This window comes from Amblyomma mixtum, chromosome 9 (assembly GCF_055824585.1).
Source record: "Amblyomma mixtum isolate Tamu chromosome 9, ASM5582458v1, whole genome shotgun sequence".
NCBI classification, from domain to species: domain Eukaryota; kingdom Metazoa; phylum Arthropoda; class Arachnida; order Ixodida; family Ixodidae; genus Amblyomma; species Amblyomma mixtum.
The window spans coordinates 111409254-111426479 of record NC_143020.1 but is presented as its reverse complement, the minus strand read 5'-3'; the positions used below and the strand labels follow the sequence as shown (position 1 = coordinate 111426479).

General features: G+C 48.8%; 1 protein-coding gene and 1 non-coding gene across 2 annotated transcripts; one reads left to right on the top strand and one right to left on the bottom strand.

The window, feature by feature from the left end:
* Positions 1-449: 449 nt before the first annotated feature.
* LOC149330732 (ras-related and estrogen-regulated growth inhibitor-like) lies at positions 450-16969 on the bottom strand. The gene is made up of 5 exons (XM_089559943.1): positions 16791-16969; positions 7428-7484; positions 4643-4716; positions 3741-3908; positions 450-2457 (listed from the first exon to the last, which is right to left on the bottom strand). Exons 1-5 carry the CDS (start codon positions 16879-16881, stop codon positions 2218-2220), a joined length of 630 nt encoding a protein of 209 aa, XP_089416069.1. The 5' UTR covers positions 16882-16969; the 3' UTR covers positions 450-2217.
* Positions 8390-8473, top strand: TRNAL-CAG (transfer RNA leucine (anticodon CAG)). The gene has a single exon. It is a non-coding gene; the product is annotated as a tRNA-Leu (tRNA).
* Positions 16970-17226: the final 257 nt, after the last annotated feature.

Genomic DNA, 17226 nt, shown 5'->3' with positions numbered 1-17226 from the left:
ATGGCTAAAAATACACATAAACTTCATTTCTTGTAATGTAGAAATTTTAATCGGAGTAAATTTTTATTTGAGGCGAGAAAAATATTTTTGAACTCTTTAACCAGTCTCCTCGTTAGATACTGCCGAACCGTCGTGTGAATCGGCCTTAACGAGGCACATAGCCGGTCTAGAAGCAAACCCTATGGGATCTCAACCATTGAGAAGGGCTGTACGTGTGACATGTCATAATTTAGTTCAGCCCCACACGGGTCACGTAGACAGGAGCACACAGCCCACCAGGTGTTTTAGTGCGATACAGTATCGTACAGTTGAATGTCCGAAAGCTGCATACCAGTTACGATGCACCGGATTGCTTTCAACCATCTGGGGTTCCAAGTGGCTGGTGTGCGCGGCAGAATCGAAGGCGAAATGCGATCCTTGCAAATTGAATGACATTTACAAACCTGCCAGAACTTTTTTAAATACATTTTATTTGTTATCATATACATGGTAGAAAGTATTGAAGCGGCGTACTCTTAGCTTGGTCACAGAACAATAGCCTTTCTCGTTTTTATTTGCGCTGCCCTCCTCTCATACTGACAGGGAGGTCAATAACATTGCGTGTAATCGTAGTCTTATTGAAAGACAAGGGATCAACACAAAGTTACGCAAACTGTTAATGAAAACTGTGTCCTGTGAGAAAGCTACCATCCACTCAGTTTCCACCCTGATGAAAAGGCGTTCAGCCCTAGCGATGAATCAAATTTTGCTTAATGAACCTCACTTGATGCGAAGCACCTGTACAGGCGTGCAATCACATGTTCGCATAGAATCCAATATGTTTTCGTATTACCCCCAGGCCACCGGCTACGGCTATACTTGCTATGAATTTTTATATACCCCTTCCGTCTGACATGCCCTGTGTAGTTTCTTTGCAACCCCAAGCTTACCTGACGCACATTTCAAAGTTTTTGGTTCTTGCAACGCCTACCGAGCTTCCTCACAACTAACGTCAGAATCACGAACAGGACTAAATGGAGCCTGACTCAAAATAGAGACCGTAAGTCTAGGTCAAGAAGGAAAAAAAAAAAGTCTTAAGGTGCCCATGGATGCGATCCTTCAAGGGGATCGAGCCGCTGCTGAAGAAAATGGCGTCTAGTATCGGAGGGGATGAGGTAAACGTGTAGACGAAACCTGCCATATCCGTCACGGACGCGGAAGGCTTCGTGTGCACACCCGCGGCACGTGTGGAGTGCCGGTCCCGAGAAGAGTGCGCTTCGAGGGATGAAAGGGAGTCCGGCGGCGTGGTATGTGGGAAGGCGTGATTGGGAGGCTGCGCGCCTCAGCTTGAAGAATCACACAGGCGTCTCTGCGGACTAGGAGTTTGGAAAAAGGTGTTGGAATGCTGCACTCATTTCGGAACGGTTAAAGAGCCTTTCGATGACTACCTTGCTCCTGAAGGACGATGGGTTCAGGGTGAAGGGGGGAGTTCTACCAGGACAGGCGCTAGTCTGTGGGTAGATTGTGCCACTGGACAGTTGATCAACCATCTCGTTACGAGGCGCTTCAACGTTTCTTAGCACGCGGCCGAGTGTATAGGTGGTGAAGACCACAAGTCCAAAGGCACACAAACTTTTTAACGGACGCCAAAGTGAACTGCATGACCGATGGACGCAACAAGTGCGTTCTGACTTTAAAATAGAATCATGGGAAAGATCACAGATATGGAAGGCCTGACTGGTTAAGACCAAGTTTTCAAGAAGGATTTTCCTGGGAGCACGACAGGAACGAGGGGCGAGAGGTAGTCACCGTAACTTCCTTAGTCTTAGCATGGTAAGAAGCTTATTTATAGATAGCCTATGTAAGGTCGAGAAAGCGATAACAGTGTGTGCTGAGGTGAGGCTTCGGGCAGCCAGCATCTTTCATGTTGTACATGCTGCAACCAAAGTTAAAGATCTGGGTGGTATAGAAAAAGCGGTATAGGTAGTGTTCCTTTATAGGTTGAAGGATCCGTCGACCGTGGTTTGTAAGACGCGGAGGCAGAAATGCGGATTCAACACCTTTCTTTGTACCATACGTTATTCAGTTCAGTGTGCAGATGGTGGTTAACTGTGTCTCCCTTCAACACTTCTTACTGTCCGGGACAAGGAATGAAGAGAGTACGGGACAAGCCCCGGTGGGCGGCGATAGGGGCTCGCCCGGACAAAGGCGACAGCAGCGCCGCTATCGCCGTCGTGGTCACTTGGTGAGCTGTCTGGCCTTGTAATGCTTTCTCGATCCCTCGGCCAGCTCTGCACAGAGTCCGGGCGCCAGGTTGGGAAAAAGCTGCCTGCGCTCCTTGAGCGTCCTGGCTTTGCGGGCAAGCTCGAGGAACGGCCGAGCCACCTCTTCGTAGTCGCCCGTGGCCGCAGTCTCGTACAGGTCGCAACGCCATCGCTCGGCCAGCTGCGACAGCTCGTGAGAACTGACCGCACGAGCCTGCATATTATAATGATAAAGAGAGAGGGAGAGGCGACAGGTGCAGTTACTGCATTTGCTATCAACCTTGCAATGCATCAGGCTATGGAGTCAACATTACGCGAAAGCGTAAAGGCCCCGTCTCGAAGAAAAGTGGGTGTCGACGTTGCTGTTGGCGTGACAGAAAAATAGGACTAGTCGATTATGACAGGCTCCCATAGGTGGCGCCAGCCACACCAACCACGCATCGGCAATCCCTGACCCTCAGGCCCTCTGGTTGCAAGTCAGACACGCTACCGCTACGTTACGCAGACACGGTCATACGGCTTGGTTAAAGAGGGGCCTGTATATCTGTGTCTTGAGGTCTGTCACAGAACGATTGTGATTGTAAAGGAGGAAACAGTGCCCGTGTGCGCGTGGGCAAAGGGAACCGCTGTCGCGTCATACCTTAAAAAGGCAGAGCTTATGTGTTCTCCGAATTTCCTTTAATTGTTCCCGTTGGCTTTGCAGCTGCATATAGAAAGGTGCAAATCGTTTTTTTTTTATGTAGAAATGCGTTCCAAGGAACTCCTGGTTTTTGTGGGCTCAGCTTTGCGTCCGCTCTCCAAAGATCAAACTCCTCCCCCCCCCCTCCACATTTCATTCCCTCAAAGTCACGTTGGGGTCAGTTTTGCCGGGATGGTAGCCCTAATGCTAAAGCATTAAAACGAGTGGACACAGGGAAAGTCTACACGGGAAGAATGAAAATCTAGACATATAGTGCGTTCCATGCATCACATCAATACAGAAGCCGTCAAGAACACTCCCGTCGACGGAGACCTGGGACACACGTGTAAAAGTGTTCGTGAGCCATGCGATTGGTTCTGAGAAAAACAAAGGGTGCATGCAGTAAATGTCTCACTTCAAGGTGGACACCTCAACCACGCCGTGAGGGGAGGAGTAGAAAAGCGAGTGAGAGAGGAAAGAGAATGACGTTCTGCAGTAGAGGACCCCGGAATAATTTAGACCATTTGGGGGTCTTTAACGTGCACTGACATCGCACAGCACACGAGCGCTTTTTGCGCTTCCCCTCCTTTGAAACGCGGCCACCGGGGCCGGTGTAGAACCCCAGTCCTCCGGCCCAGTAGCCGAGCGCCTTAACCATTGAGCCACCGCGGCAGGTGCCGTGCGATGCCAATGCAAGTTAAAGAACCACATGTGGTGGATATTATACCCGAGCCTTTCCACTGCGGCGCCCTTGTTGCCAATCCCCACAACCTGTCCGGCACAGAGTAATCTTGCTCGCATGTTCATCGCACACGTACCTGTACGAGGTCCCTCTTGGTGGCGGCCAGCGCCAGTGGCTTCTCGGGGGCGCTGTCCTGGAGCCAGGCGTGCATCAGCTCGGCGGCCCGCACCGACTCGGGGCTGGTGAGGGACACCACCAGCAGGAAGCCGTCACCCCACTCCACCTCGCTGGCCTCCAGCCTGCACTACACGCGAACGGAGGCGTTTGCGACCCTGGCGCCGCCATGCTACGACCACGCCTGTCTGCAGGCCTCCTCACGGGGTTCACGTGAAGCGTGGTGGTTAGGTGGTACCAACCCTCTATACAAGGCATGACCACGGCACTGCCAAGAACTGATGTTCAAAACGAAACACAAAATAAGCCATTCACTGCTCAAGAAGATCTGGAATCTGTTTAAAGAGACTATTCTTGAACTTCCGAGTAACCTTAAAGCCATTGCCGCATATTTAGCGAAAGCAGTTGTCACCACTTCCGTACACACCCTCTCTACTTCTAGCTAACCGCGGCGGCAACCATAATGGTAACACCTCGTAAGGGTTAGCCCAGTCCTAGTTGTTGGGTTATTGATTCTCGGAATATCTGGGTTGTTCTGGCATGCCCATAACACGTGGTATGTAGCTGAATTAGACTGGTTTGATATTCTCGTGTCTTCTTTCATGAAACCTCTGACCGCCCACTTTATCTTCTTTTCTGTGTGTTCTTCTGTATCAGTGATACTCACCTGAAGAATATTCATATCCTATGTCAAAGTCGGTGCAGAAATAACTAAGTTCGCCCCGACGAGCACACTGACTGTTCTTTTTCATATTGGAGAGACATGGAAGAGGCATTTGCCCTGCAGTGGGTGTAGTCAGGCCGATGAATATGATAATGATGATGATGATGACGACGCACAAAGAGGCAGAGGTATGCACTCGCCTTTCCCGCGGTGTCCATGAGGTTCATGGTGAGGGCCTCGCCGTCGTCCTCGATCGTGAAGGGGTACACGCTGACTGCACGTTGCCGTTGCCATCGGTGCGGTCGCGGTGAGGGCCAATGCGGTAGAAGAATGTAAGAGCATTGTGAGAAAGAAGCCCTTAGAGGGCCGGACATCGTGGAGAAAGAAAACGTCAGTAGGGAGCACCACGTGACAGTTTAGAAGCATAGTCATAAGAATTAGAAAGAGAAAGTCGGCCCCACGCTGTGGCGCGTTTCATGGGTCAGAGCCGGGTCTCGACCATCCAAGGGCGTCCGCAGAATTTTTTTCAGGGGGGGGCCCATTGGTTGTTGGCGCCGGAGGGGGGGGGGGGGGGGGTATATTCGTAGCGAAAAGGCACTATTTGCGGAGTAAATTTATTTATTTATATATAAATAAAAAATAAGTAAAATACACACATGAAAGAAAATTACAAGCAGCAAATTAAAGCGCGGATTGTAGAGATACATTGGAGTTTATCAACAAAGAAACAATTAAAATTAATAAAAATGCAAAAAGATACTATCAATACTCGAAGTGCTCAGTCTTACTGCATACGGGTTCTCGACTCACCCGAATTGATGACCAGCACACAGCGCAATATGTTCACAAACACGCAACTACAGTCACTCAGTCAGTCTTCCTTGAACAGCAACTGTAGGCGCCTCGGATTTTTCTGGGCGAATTGCGTAGTTACACGGGTGATAAATTCATTTCTGTGCTTCATTACACGCTCTCAGTGCACAGTCATCATATATATTGATTGGAAAAATGGTTGAACGAGTACGTTGAAAACAAAAGATGACTATATACAACGAAAACTTATTTACAAGATAAATGCACGCTCGCAGCTTCATACACCTCGCTCCATCTTGCTCGCGCATCCGCACAGTCGAGCAACCGCACACACACTGCTCGCCGCTCGTCGTTTTCTCGTCCGCTGTCTTGGTTGTTCTCACCTTCGTTGACAACCCGCCACTAAAAACACCGAAGCACAAACACAGAGGCGCGCACATGTGCAAGGGCTTACTTGCCACAATATCCACGAATGCGCACTTTTGGGGTGTAAGGAACGCCGCGCGACTTCCGAGGGGAAGGGACACCCGCAACTAATTCGGTCGGAAAATTTGTTTTTGTGCTTTTATGGGGTTCAGAGCCCCAAAACGACTCAGGCTATAAGGGACGGAGTAGTACAGAGTTTCGGATAATGTCGACCACCTGGGTCTCTTTACCATGCACTGACACGCACAGTACATGGGCGCTGTTGTGATTTGAGGCCCAGCCAGAGGTGACAGGCGAGCCAGGCAGGCGCCATCGGGCTGCGTTGACCAAAGGCGCTGGTTTTCGGAGAAGACGCAAGGAACGCTGGTGTGGGGGCGCCTCTGGAGACTGCGTCGCCGTGAACAAAAGCAGCTAATCCCCTTTGCCGAAGGTTCTGAAAGCGGCGCTTCTACCGCACTGAGCTCTCCCGTGGATCGGAGGAGACAGCGAGCGGCGGCAGCGCCAACTCGTCGCCCGCTTGCCCCTGAGCAGCCCGACAAAGCGGGGGTGGACACGGCTGATTTGTCCTTCCCCCCTCAAGAATTCATCGGTGGCCGGCGTACGAAGGTATCCTGATTCTAGCGAGCGACCTGTGCCCTCTTAGCGCGCGAGCGGCGCGAACTTGATTACTTTTGTATTTTGTAAATAGTGTACAAAGCTCTCCCCTGTCCTTTCTCGCTGTCGCTCCCCTCTATACTTCTCCTCACTATCCTCTCCCTTGCAGCTCGGGTGCTTAAGATATTAGATAGCAATTGCCGCGGCCGGCAACACTCTTTTGCTTCACTTTTTATTTTTATTTTTTTTTTAAATAAACCACTACCACTACCACCACCACCACCTGTGCCCTGTGCACTGTCTGCCTCCGTGTCGCTATCTCTCTAGAGATCAAAGAAACAGACACCCATCTCAAGACGGCTCGAAGCACATGCTCGCCGGTGCCGCTGCATGTCTGCAACAGGTCGTCCTTCAGCAGAGCTGGCGGTGGCGTGGTTTGAAAACGGCGGAACGACGCGCGCCCGGACGCGGCATTTCGCAGATGTGACCAAGCGTCGAAGCGGGGCTGCTTTTACCCTTTTGGCTGAGCGCACCACCGCCCCTGGCGTGCGGCCATCACTCACGGTTCGAGTGAGTGATTTTCCAGGGGGGTGCAGCCGCCCCCCCTTGCCCCCCCCCCCCCTCCGGACGCCCATGCGACCCTCCCCTTAGGTCCGACTTTGGCGTGCCCGAGCAGAGAAAGGAGAAATCGAATGGCTTCAAGAGAGCTTGGTTTGCGCAGGATGGCCTCGTGACGTAACGCTCCTTAGTGAGGTTTCTTTCCTCAATGATGCACACCATAAAACTTTGTTGTTCTCTCTTTGGGAAAATGCGAAAGATATTATAAACAGAAGTCATCACGTGGTATTTTGCCAGCTTGTGACCTTCTGATATGTCCAACTTTTTTCCCTCGAGTACGAAGGACTTCCTTTGACGGTGTGTAAGGCATAAAAATGCGTGTTCAGATCTTCAATTTTCATTTGTGCCATGTAATGAATCGTCATTAATTTTTCTCGATTTCGTCACGTCTCTGCTTCGGCGACCACCTCCTGACGCCCCAGAGGTCCGCACAACGCAACAACTAAATGGCAGCTACAGAATCTCCGCCACAAAATATGTCGCAAAAATTTTGGTGTTCCCTTTCACGAACTTACAGTCAAGGGTTCAACTCACCAAGGCTGGGGTCATACTCGTGGATGAAGCGCCGTGTCAAGAGCCGGACGATAAGGGCTGAATGATAAGAAAGAGCAGAAAAGTCAAGACATAAGGCAAAAGATAAGGTATTCAGCATGCACACAGTGTAACTCGTAAAGCCCTTGCTACTCGGGTCCCCATATGAATGACCTAGTAACTGATTGAAGAGCGCGTAAGTGAATTATGAGTGAGTGGGACCCAGCTAAAATTTTCTCTTTGCTTTCTCGTGGGGCCAAAAACTGACAAAAGCCGTGTACTGAACAACGCCCCACACCAAATAACTAAAGCACGTGACCACAGATGGCGCAAACTGCCACTGCCCTACTCATGTGGTCATTACTTTGTGGACCAACCTGAAAACCGTTATTTGAACAGCTAGTGAAGGCGGAAGTACTCAGAACAACCGAGGCTACTTATTACCATAGATCTTCCGTTTACTGCCAGAATACTGCGTCGGCAGCGAGCACAAGTGCGCTCACAAGGGAAACGAGCACACGGGAAGCGAGCACAAGGGAAACGAATGGGCGTAATTAAGACGAATAAACAAAACAGAGGCCTCAGTACGTATGCGCGGCCAGCCAAACTGCTAGCGACAAGGTAGCGACAAGATATGCGGGTACAGGGTATGTGAACCATGCATTTCTTACACTTTTTACGTCGAACAAATAGGGTTCCGCATAGTTTTCGTGAGTGAAATTCCTCCTCTCCCCACCACCCAAATCCGCCTCTGATTTCACGACACATTTCAGTGAACACGGCGGCTGCCATGGCACTTTGTTTGACCCTATCGGTTGGCATAGAAAAAATCGGGAACCGTTGTTTCATTTAAGTGAATCCTTTGTCCCCTTGACAGTTTGCACACCTTAAACTCTCAGCCTCGACGCGTTCTTTGACAGGAGGTGCTGCTTGGAATCCCGCCAGATTGCGAGCGCTGTCGTGCTGTCAGGATGGCCGAGCGGTCCAAGGCGCTGCGTTCAGGTCGCAGTCCGGTCTTCCGGGCGTGGGTTCGAATCCCACTTCTGACACAACATCTTTTTTTTTTCTCATTTCTTCGCTCTGTGCTATGCAGGACGCTCAGATGCAAGGACCCAGACTGTCGCCTGAGTTCTTTCGCTTGCGTCGAAGCTCTGCGCATTGTCCTTCTGTCTCTCACGCTCCTCTCTCTTTTATTACATCTTTATTTACTCGTTTACTGTCCCTCTATTCTCTCCCCAAGCCGTCCATCATGCAGGCGTCAGCCCTGAGCGAAGAAGTGCCACTTACGGTCGGTAACGCTTTTTAGTTTTCCTTTGTTCTTTTCCCGCCAAAAACACTAATGCTATCCCTACTTTAGCGCCGATCAAGATGCAATCATGAAGACTTGATATTATTGACACCCGAAACTGCGACGCAACTGGAACGAACAAAATTTTTTCTCGGCATGGGGTCTCCACATACAGGTATGTAACTCACGACTATCTGCTTAACAGAGCGCCGAAACAGCCGTAGAGCCATCGCAGCGGCTTTCGGTTATTTTTTTTTCTGGGGGGGGGGGGGGGGGGGGGGGGGGGGGAGAGGAGGGTTATTTTAAGGACGACAGTCGCCCTCAGTCATCAAAATCGTCTTCAAAAACAGCCATGGAAACCAGTGGTTTGCCCTTCCCCGAAATGAACACTGCATGTCCTTTCGCTTCGACATCACGTCACCCATTGGGTAGCCCTATTCACGTGATCATAACGCCCAACCACAGCCGGCATTGTCCTAATTTTTTATGCGGCAGCGCGATAACGTGCTTAGCTTAATTACTTCCGTTTTAACAGCATCTTGAATACGCTATCTTACTATGTTTATTTGCTCATTTGTTCGTTTGGAAATTTTTTCGCTTGCAACGTACATGCCACAGCGCCTGTAGCGAAGCCATTTCTCTTATCGCTATTGCAGTTCGCCTCAGGAAATGACAAAAAGTTTGGAAGGTGTTACTTTTTTTTTTTGCTTTCAAAGCAAAACCCGGTATATAGCGACATCGGTATATAGCGATACCTCTTGATTCCATTCTATTTTTTTTTGCCTTTATGTTCTTCGGGATTAGTTCAACCAAATGGCCATTTAAACTCCCATGGACGTCCTAGGGACGTTCAGGATGTCTGCACGACGTCCAAGGGAGGTTTAGTGCCTGTCGGAAAGAGACGCCCCGCCCGTATTACTTCATAATTGCCACGAGCCTAGCGATGGAGTGGGCGTGGAGTACGTTGCTTGAGTCAATCACAAAGAGCGAAATAAAAAAGAAAATTGAACTTAATCAAAGAAGTTCATATGGAATATATCTAACAGAGACTTTTAGCACTGCGTATACCACCCCTAGTGGCTCTGACGCGGCAGATATGCCGGCAGCTAGCCTACAGCTGGCACCACAGTGAATCTGCGCAAGCGCATCGGAGGCTCGCGGTACCACTAAGCGGTGTCGAGTGGTATGTTTTATGCTAAAACTCTAATCTTTCAGCGTAACCTGTGTTTGCGAGGATGTGGAAGAGTAATGTAAGAACAGCGACTTCTGGTCGCCCAGGCGGTCGATATGCTCGGCCTGTAACTTTTGGCCGAATAAACGTCTTCTACTACTACTACTACTACTTAGATAATGTGACCCATGAATAAATGGGTAATGAATGGTTTTCAATTAATGGGTCATACGAGGTATTGGTTATATGGGTGATGTAACCTTGCTTAATGATGCCTTCATTTCATGCCGACAACTACCACGAGATGTCGGGGTGGGGGTAGCTCGCTACAAGAGCTGACACTGCAAAATTGATATATTTTACCGGCTTTTATCGTTATCAGTTCGAAAGCATTATATGGCTGTGTCGAGTGGGCAAAGTGTCCGCAAATTTGTCCACATGATTACGCCGTTCTTTGAAGATAAATGTATGAAAGTGTGACTGCGACAGATAGTGTGCGATAAAATTTTGCCGTGAGAAAAATTTGGTTGATGAGGTGTAATTAATTAGTTAATTAAGTGCGACAAAAAAAACACTTAGACGTGAAAACAGCCATTGACGTCGATATAGTGCATGGACGTCAGAACAGCCACGGACGTCGATATAGCATGTGTACTTTTGCTTTCGCATTGCTCCAAAGCAGGTCGCCACAGTGGTATCGAAGTTTTTCAGCCCTGGATTTCAGCGAAGTTTATCAGTCCAGATTCGACCCTGAATCCCCCGAGAATCGAACCGCGGACCTACTCCCTGTCGGTCGCGCCCACCGACCGAATGCCTATCGCCAACACACACACTCACCACGAGGTCTTGCTTCCGAGCCGTTGACATACGTCGCCCCCGCAAAACAGCCACAGCAAAAGCAGAACGCGGCTCGCGGCTATTTCGATCGTGGGTCCCCGCGTAGGGTCCAAACACCGAGCCGGTACCGGCTGCCTGCCGTCAAATCTTCGCGCCCTTTCCCCGCCTTCTCTTTCGGCCGCACTCAACGCCGCATTCGCCCCAGCCTCAAAGCACGCGAGTCAGTTCGCCGGGAACCACGAGTTTTCCTTGGGACCGGAGCAGTGATTTGCTGTTTGCCCCCCAACTTCCTGCTTGGCAGAACATGTGTATGTACACATGTCAGCGGCAGAAGGCAGTCCGGAGTCTTGACAATGGTGCCCCGTTGAGGGAACACCGGGGAAAAGAAATTGCTCCCGCTCCCCGAAGATGGCGGCTGCCGTAAACGACCTCTGTCCACTTATCACACTCACCCGCCGCCATCTTTCTCCGCCAAGGAGAGGCTATTTGCTTGCTCTGCACCCGAAATAATACGCCCACCGAGGGAAAGTAGAGGGGGGTAAGGCCCCGCGACTATAAACCGTGTTCCAGTATGCTCGGGTCTGTATAAGCGCAGGCTTGGAATCTATACGGGAGAGAGTTGGGTGACGGTGAACTGCGGACTAGAATGAGCACGTGTTTGATCTGGGCCGGGTCTGAACATACAAGTTTTGTACGTTCGTTAATAAGGTGGAGTTGTCAGTGCAGCGTCGTCCTCGTCTGTTTGTTTCTTCAACGTCTTTGTTTCTTTTCTGCTGCTCAATTATACGATTGTAGTGGGTGAGGGAACAAACGCGGGTTAACGACATCCTAGTCGAAATCAAGAGGAAGAAATGGGCTTGGGCAGGGCATATGTAATGAGAAGTCAAGATACCGCTCGTCACTAACGGTAACGGAGTGGATTCCAAGAGAAGGCAACCGTAGCAGGGGCCGGCAGAAAGTTAGGTGGGCGGATGAGATTAAGAAGTTTGCGGGGATAGGCGGTGGCCGCAACTGGCAAAGGAGGACAGGGTCAATCATAGAGACATGGGAGAGGCCTTTTCCCTGCAGTGGGAGTAGTCAGGCTGGTGATGATGTTCGTCTCACGAGTACGTTGGACGACTTGTAACGGACTGTTCTGACAATAAAATAGGAATTAAACAAGAAAGTTGGGCTAGTTGGTGCTGGGACACTGGCTGTGACATGTTAACTAGCGCTAATAAAACAGCGGACAGAGGCAGAGAAACAGAAAGGACACGCACTAGACTATAGACGCACGTTAGTTAGCATGCAACTGTTAACTGTTTATTCGCGCTATAGCAACATGTAAAATGGGAATTCCGTAAAAATTACTCATCTTGTACAAGTTACTGGTATTACAATCGCAATTACTTCACATTAAATGTAACCGATTTCTGTGGTCATTTACAGCCCCTCAGAAGTAAACGAACAATTCCAAAAAGCGCAATCGTTTACTATTACGTTACTTTATTTGCGACTTTTATTACCAAAAGACAATTGGTCAGAATAAGCCGGTGCGGTTTCCCTGATCTGCTGTCGAGTGCATACGCTGTTGATTTTTACCAGCAGTTTTGCTTTCTTGGTTTTTTTTTTTTTACGTTACCGTGTAAAAACATGAGTGAAGGTTCTATCGGTAGAGTGTACTATCGGAGTACGCGCTGGAGGGAAAGGCGAAGTTGTAACGTACCCGAAGACCTCGTAGCTCGCAGTTTAACAAAGCGCCGTTCTTCGTTGTTCGTGCTCTGAGGGTGCAAAGTTCCAGCTCACTAATCGTAACATTATCTTGTGCCGCTGTGAAGAAGTGCTAAGTGCACAACATAGGACAGGTCAAATGCAGACAGTTCAGGCTTGCGTGCCCGGCCATCCTAGCGCGCGCGTATTTTCAGCAGCCCGACATACATGGTCTGTTCTGAAAGTAGTAGCACTGATTTTTTTAAACAAAAGTTATTCAAAGGAATAGTACAAACTATTACAATTTTTCAAGGTAGCACCCTTCCGCACCTACACGCTGCTGCCAATGAGTTTTACAGTTTTCGTACGCCTACAGGAACGCCTGGACCGGAATGCTGTTTAGCTCCCTCGTCACGGCCTGTTGAACCACCTCTACCGATCCGTGATGCTTCCCCTCCAGCGTCGATTTTATTCTCGGGAATAGAAAAAAGTCTGGCAGGGCCAAGTCGAGGCTGTAGGGGGGCTGAGGCAGCGTTGCCGCCTTCTGCTGGACAAAAAATCGGGGTCCTCATTCAGATGATGAAGATGATCCTACCGGTTGGCCTTTTCCTCCTCTGACAACACTCCCGGCACCAACTTCATGCACGCTTTCCTCATGGAAAAGTTTTCTGTCACGATCCCAAAAACTTGGGTTTGAGGAATGCTGAAGTCATCAGCAATCATTCTGATACTCATTCTACGATCACTGTTATGTAAATGTTTCCCTCGCTACACATTTTCGTTGGTCTTGCTGGTCGAAGGGCGTCTGAAGCGGTCGTCTTCCTCCACTCTTTCCTTACCTTCTCGGAAAAGCTTGTGCCACTCAAAAACACCTGATCTACCCACGGAAGCGTCGCCGTAGACTTCCTTAATCATGTTGTGAGTCTCTTTGCCCGTTTTACCAAGATTTACTCAAAATTTGATCGCGTATCGCTGATCCAGTAAACGCTCGACGATTCTGCGTGACGAGACGTTTCGACAGGGGTTCACAATACAAGCGACCTCCTCTCTTCAACGGCCGAGAGCTGACTGCCGATTTTCCCCTGCATTCCCAATATCCCCCTTCAACGATCCTGCATGAGCAGGCCACCTCTCGTCCGCCGGTTCACCCAGGAAAAAACCAGTCCTACTACTTTCAGAACAGACCATGTATTACGCGCTAGTACTAAAGTGTCTGCCACCCATGTCAGGTCCTCCAAGTTGTACCGGTTGCTGCAACTTGTTTTTCGAACAAAAAATAACTGATTACTAGTATTCGATCACTGAAAAAATAAAATAACTGGATTACTAAGAACGTTACCCCTTGCAAAAAGTAACCAGTGCAAGCAAACTCATGCAAATCGGCCGATGCCATTGGCTGGAAGGAGGTCCTTTGACGGGGTAAAACAGCTTCATTAATCATTGAGTTACATCCGACTATAGCAATCGATTACTTGTAATTAATGGCGTACTACTCTAGAAATTTCGTACATTTCATAGCCGTCCTGGTGTACACGCCCTGATGTACACGCATTTCATAGACATTCTACATTGTTCCCGTTGCCGTTCTGCCTGGATCCGTTTTGTGTGAAAGGTTGCATGATCTGCACATACGCATTTCAACTGCTCGTTGCACACTCTCATACACCAATGCCTATTGCGCGCTTCGTACGTAACTGCAGGGGTAAGTGTGCATAGGGAATTTTTCTCGAACTCGAATTATTCGCGGGTAGCCACTACTGAGCGCACAGCACCTGGCACATTCTGATATTAATTAATCTGACATTCACAACGTTTCAACAGACAAAACGGCAACTTTTAGACCATTCTATTTGCGAGATCTGTCAAGGTGCCGAAAATTCGGTCGTGCATCTTGAGTTTAAAATAACTACGTCTTGCGACTGACAAAGAATGAAAACCGGTTCATAGAGCTTGTGTCATTCATTGCGTGTGCGCTTTCAACACAGCCTTCTCGTCTAAGAGAAAATGTGAAATCAAAATGTTCAGAGATGTGCACGATCAGAGAGGGACAAGCCGCACAAGGCAGCTAACTTTTTTTCTCCCATCGCTGTCCGCAGGTTTTAATATTTAACAAACGCCGCCGCGGTGGCTCAGTGGTTATGGCGCTCGGTTGCTGACCCGAAGGACGCGGTTTCGATCCCGGCCGCGGCGGCCGAATTTCGATGGAGGCGAAATTCTAGAGGCCCGTGTACTGTGCGATGTCAGTGCACGTTAAAGAACCCCAGGTGGTCGAAATTTCCGGAGCCCTTCACTATACGGCGTCCCTCATAGCTTGAGTCGCTTTGGGACGTTGAACCCCAATAAACCAAACTAATATTTAACAAAACACGGGCACCGCTGATACCACCCTAAAACTTCCACCAATTCCTTTCAAAGAAGGCTCCCTTTTTGCAGGAAGGAAGATGTATTGAAGCATAACTACTACCAAAGCGGTTAAACAGAAATTCTAGCAGCAAAGAATGTGTTGAACAGGATAGTTACACGACCGCTGGTAAAGCAGAACTCGCTTTTTCACACCAAGCAAGGTGTAGTAAAGTATAACTACCATGAAAACCACTGAATGAATTAACCCCATCTTAGCACCAAACAAGGTGTATTGAAGTGCACCCGGTGTTTACCTGCGACAGCTGCACAGGAAACTACCTCTGAGGTGAAAGATATTGCCGTCGGCTTCGTAACAGAAAAATGTGGGCAATAAATCATCTACATTTTTTGCACGCCCTTATTGCGAAGAAGTGACAAAGATTGTTGCAGCGAACCCCATGCATTTCCATCGTCAGTGTAGCAAACCCAACGCATGTCTGGACCACGTGATCAGGCTCATGACGCAGGCATGCACTACGTGTGGGAAGCAGTGGGGGCAGTGCACATGCCTTCCTTAACACGCATGAGAGTGGAAAATTCCGCCCCACATTCCGTCGACTACAAACATCCGGTCATGTGAATGTTCCGGATTCGTGGTCACGTGATCGGTCACGTGTCATCACGTCACCATCGCCGTCCACGTGACAAGCGCCAAGCACGTGACCATGCGCTCGTTGCGAATGCACTGCTAGCGCAGGTATATATTACGAAGTATATATTCCATCAGACTCATTTTGTTTCGCTATTTACATCTTCGTTTTTTTATGTTTTACCCTGCGTCATAAATTTGCCCCCTAAACTTGCAAAAGTATTTTGGAAAACAATTTTGCCCATTATACGAGCAATTACAGCAATACTAATTTTTCTTCGACATTTTAGAGCTTTAAATTTGCTTCGTATATTATACGCTTATTTCGATAACTTTATTCGTAGTCCGTTAGGCACCTGAGCGCGTTTGGACGCAGTTTCATTTTCGATCTTAGCAGCGAAAAAGCAATATCCACTGCCGTCCGTCACCGCGTGGAAAAAAAAAATGAGTGCGCTATAAACGTACGCGACAATATGCCATTTAGAGAGAGTATCAAGCACTTTGAAATGGATTGAGCCGATAAAATTAAGCTGTGGTTACCAGAGCATGACACCTAAACGCACCTGGCGGCACCGAACAGCCAGGATCGGCGTTTTAAAGAAATATGAGGTAAAGAAGTCCTCCAAAACCTTCCTCAGACTCGAGGAACTCGGCGTTTGCTAATAACCCAGCGCTGTTAACAATTATATATTTGGAAGGTGTCTCAATTGCATGGACTCGCTGACAACTTGATCATTTTATGCTCTCCGAGGGTAACGAATAACGGTCACATAAATCACTACTATTTCGTTTTTCCGTTGCTCTGAAATTTCGCTCCCCAATATTTCCGAGTTCGCGCTGTTGCGGTTCTTGGGGAACAGAATGTATTTCGCAGTGATTATCTTCAGTCTATATGTTGTGGAACAAGGGCAAATTTCGAATCGTACGTCAGGCATAAACAATCTATATATACATTATAACAGAACACAAAACGAAGCGCAGTAATTCGAACAGCGCATATACTTATGTAACACCTGGTCCATATAGTACGCATGCAAGCGAGCCGCCTTCTGTGAAAACAAACAGAACGGAATGGGCCCATCGTAAATTCACTGGTTATCAAGCAACAGCCCACATATGCGCGAGATGTTTGTCTTGGAGGCGCTGAAAACCATAACATACGCGAAAAGTACGCCGCAAGATGGCGACAGTTGTAGCCGCATTCCAGCGCGCAAAAAACGCACCTCACGAATTAATGCGGTTCCAGTCCGAAAGCGCGCGTCGCCAAAGCCTCAGCAGTACAAGTTTACGGAAGCAAACTGTTTTTAGTTCTCCTAATTGAAAACAAACAAACTTTCCTCAGCGAAAACGCACTAATCGTGCGCGCGTGCTCGCAGGGTGAGCACTTGCCTGTTTTGCCGGTTCCATCTTTGCCGATGACCACCAAATTAATCGGTTCGATTGGCGCTGTTTGCGCTGCCGTGCCTGCGTCCTCTTCCATGACCCACAGCACCCTGAGTGCCCGACGGAGCCCGGGTGCTCCTCTAAGTTTAGAAGAGCGCAGCTATTTGGGATCAGCTGATCGCAAAACTCCCGCCACTGCGACGACTTCGCCTTGCGCCACCTTGTGATTGCACGCCGAAGCGTAGTGCACCGAGGAGCAAGTTAGGCTATTAGTTAGCCTGCCGTTTTAAGGTGTTCTTTGACAAACCAAAAGTCGTTCGATAACACTGAAAAGCCCTTTTGCGTCATCTGACACGATCAGTGCCAGTATTAGGCGGTAACCTATAGTTCAAAAGAAATAAGAGCAGCGGATTACCATTACTGAGGCAACCACAGCTTAGCA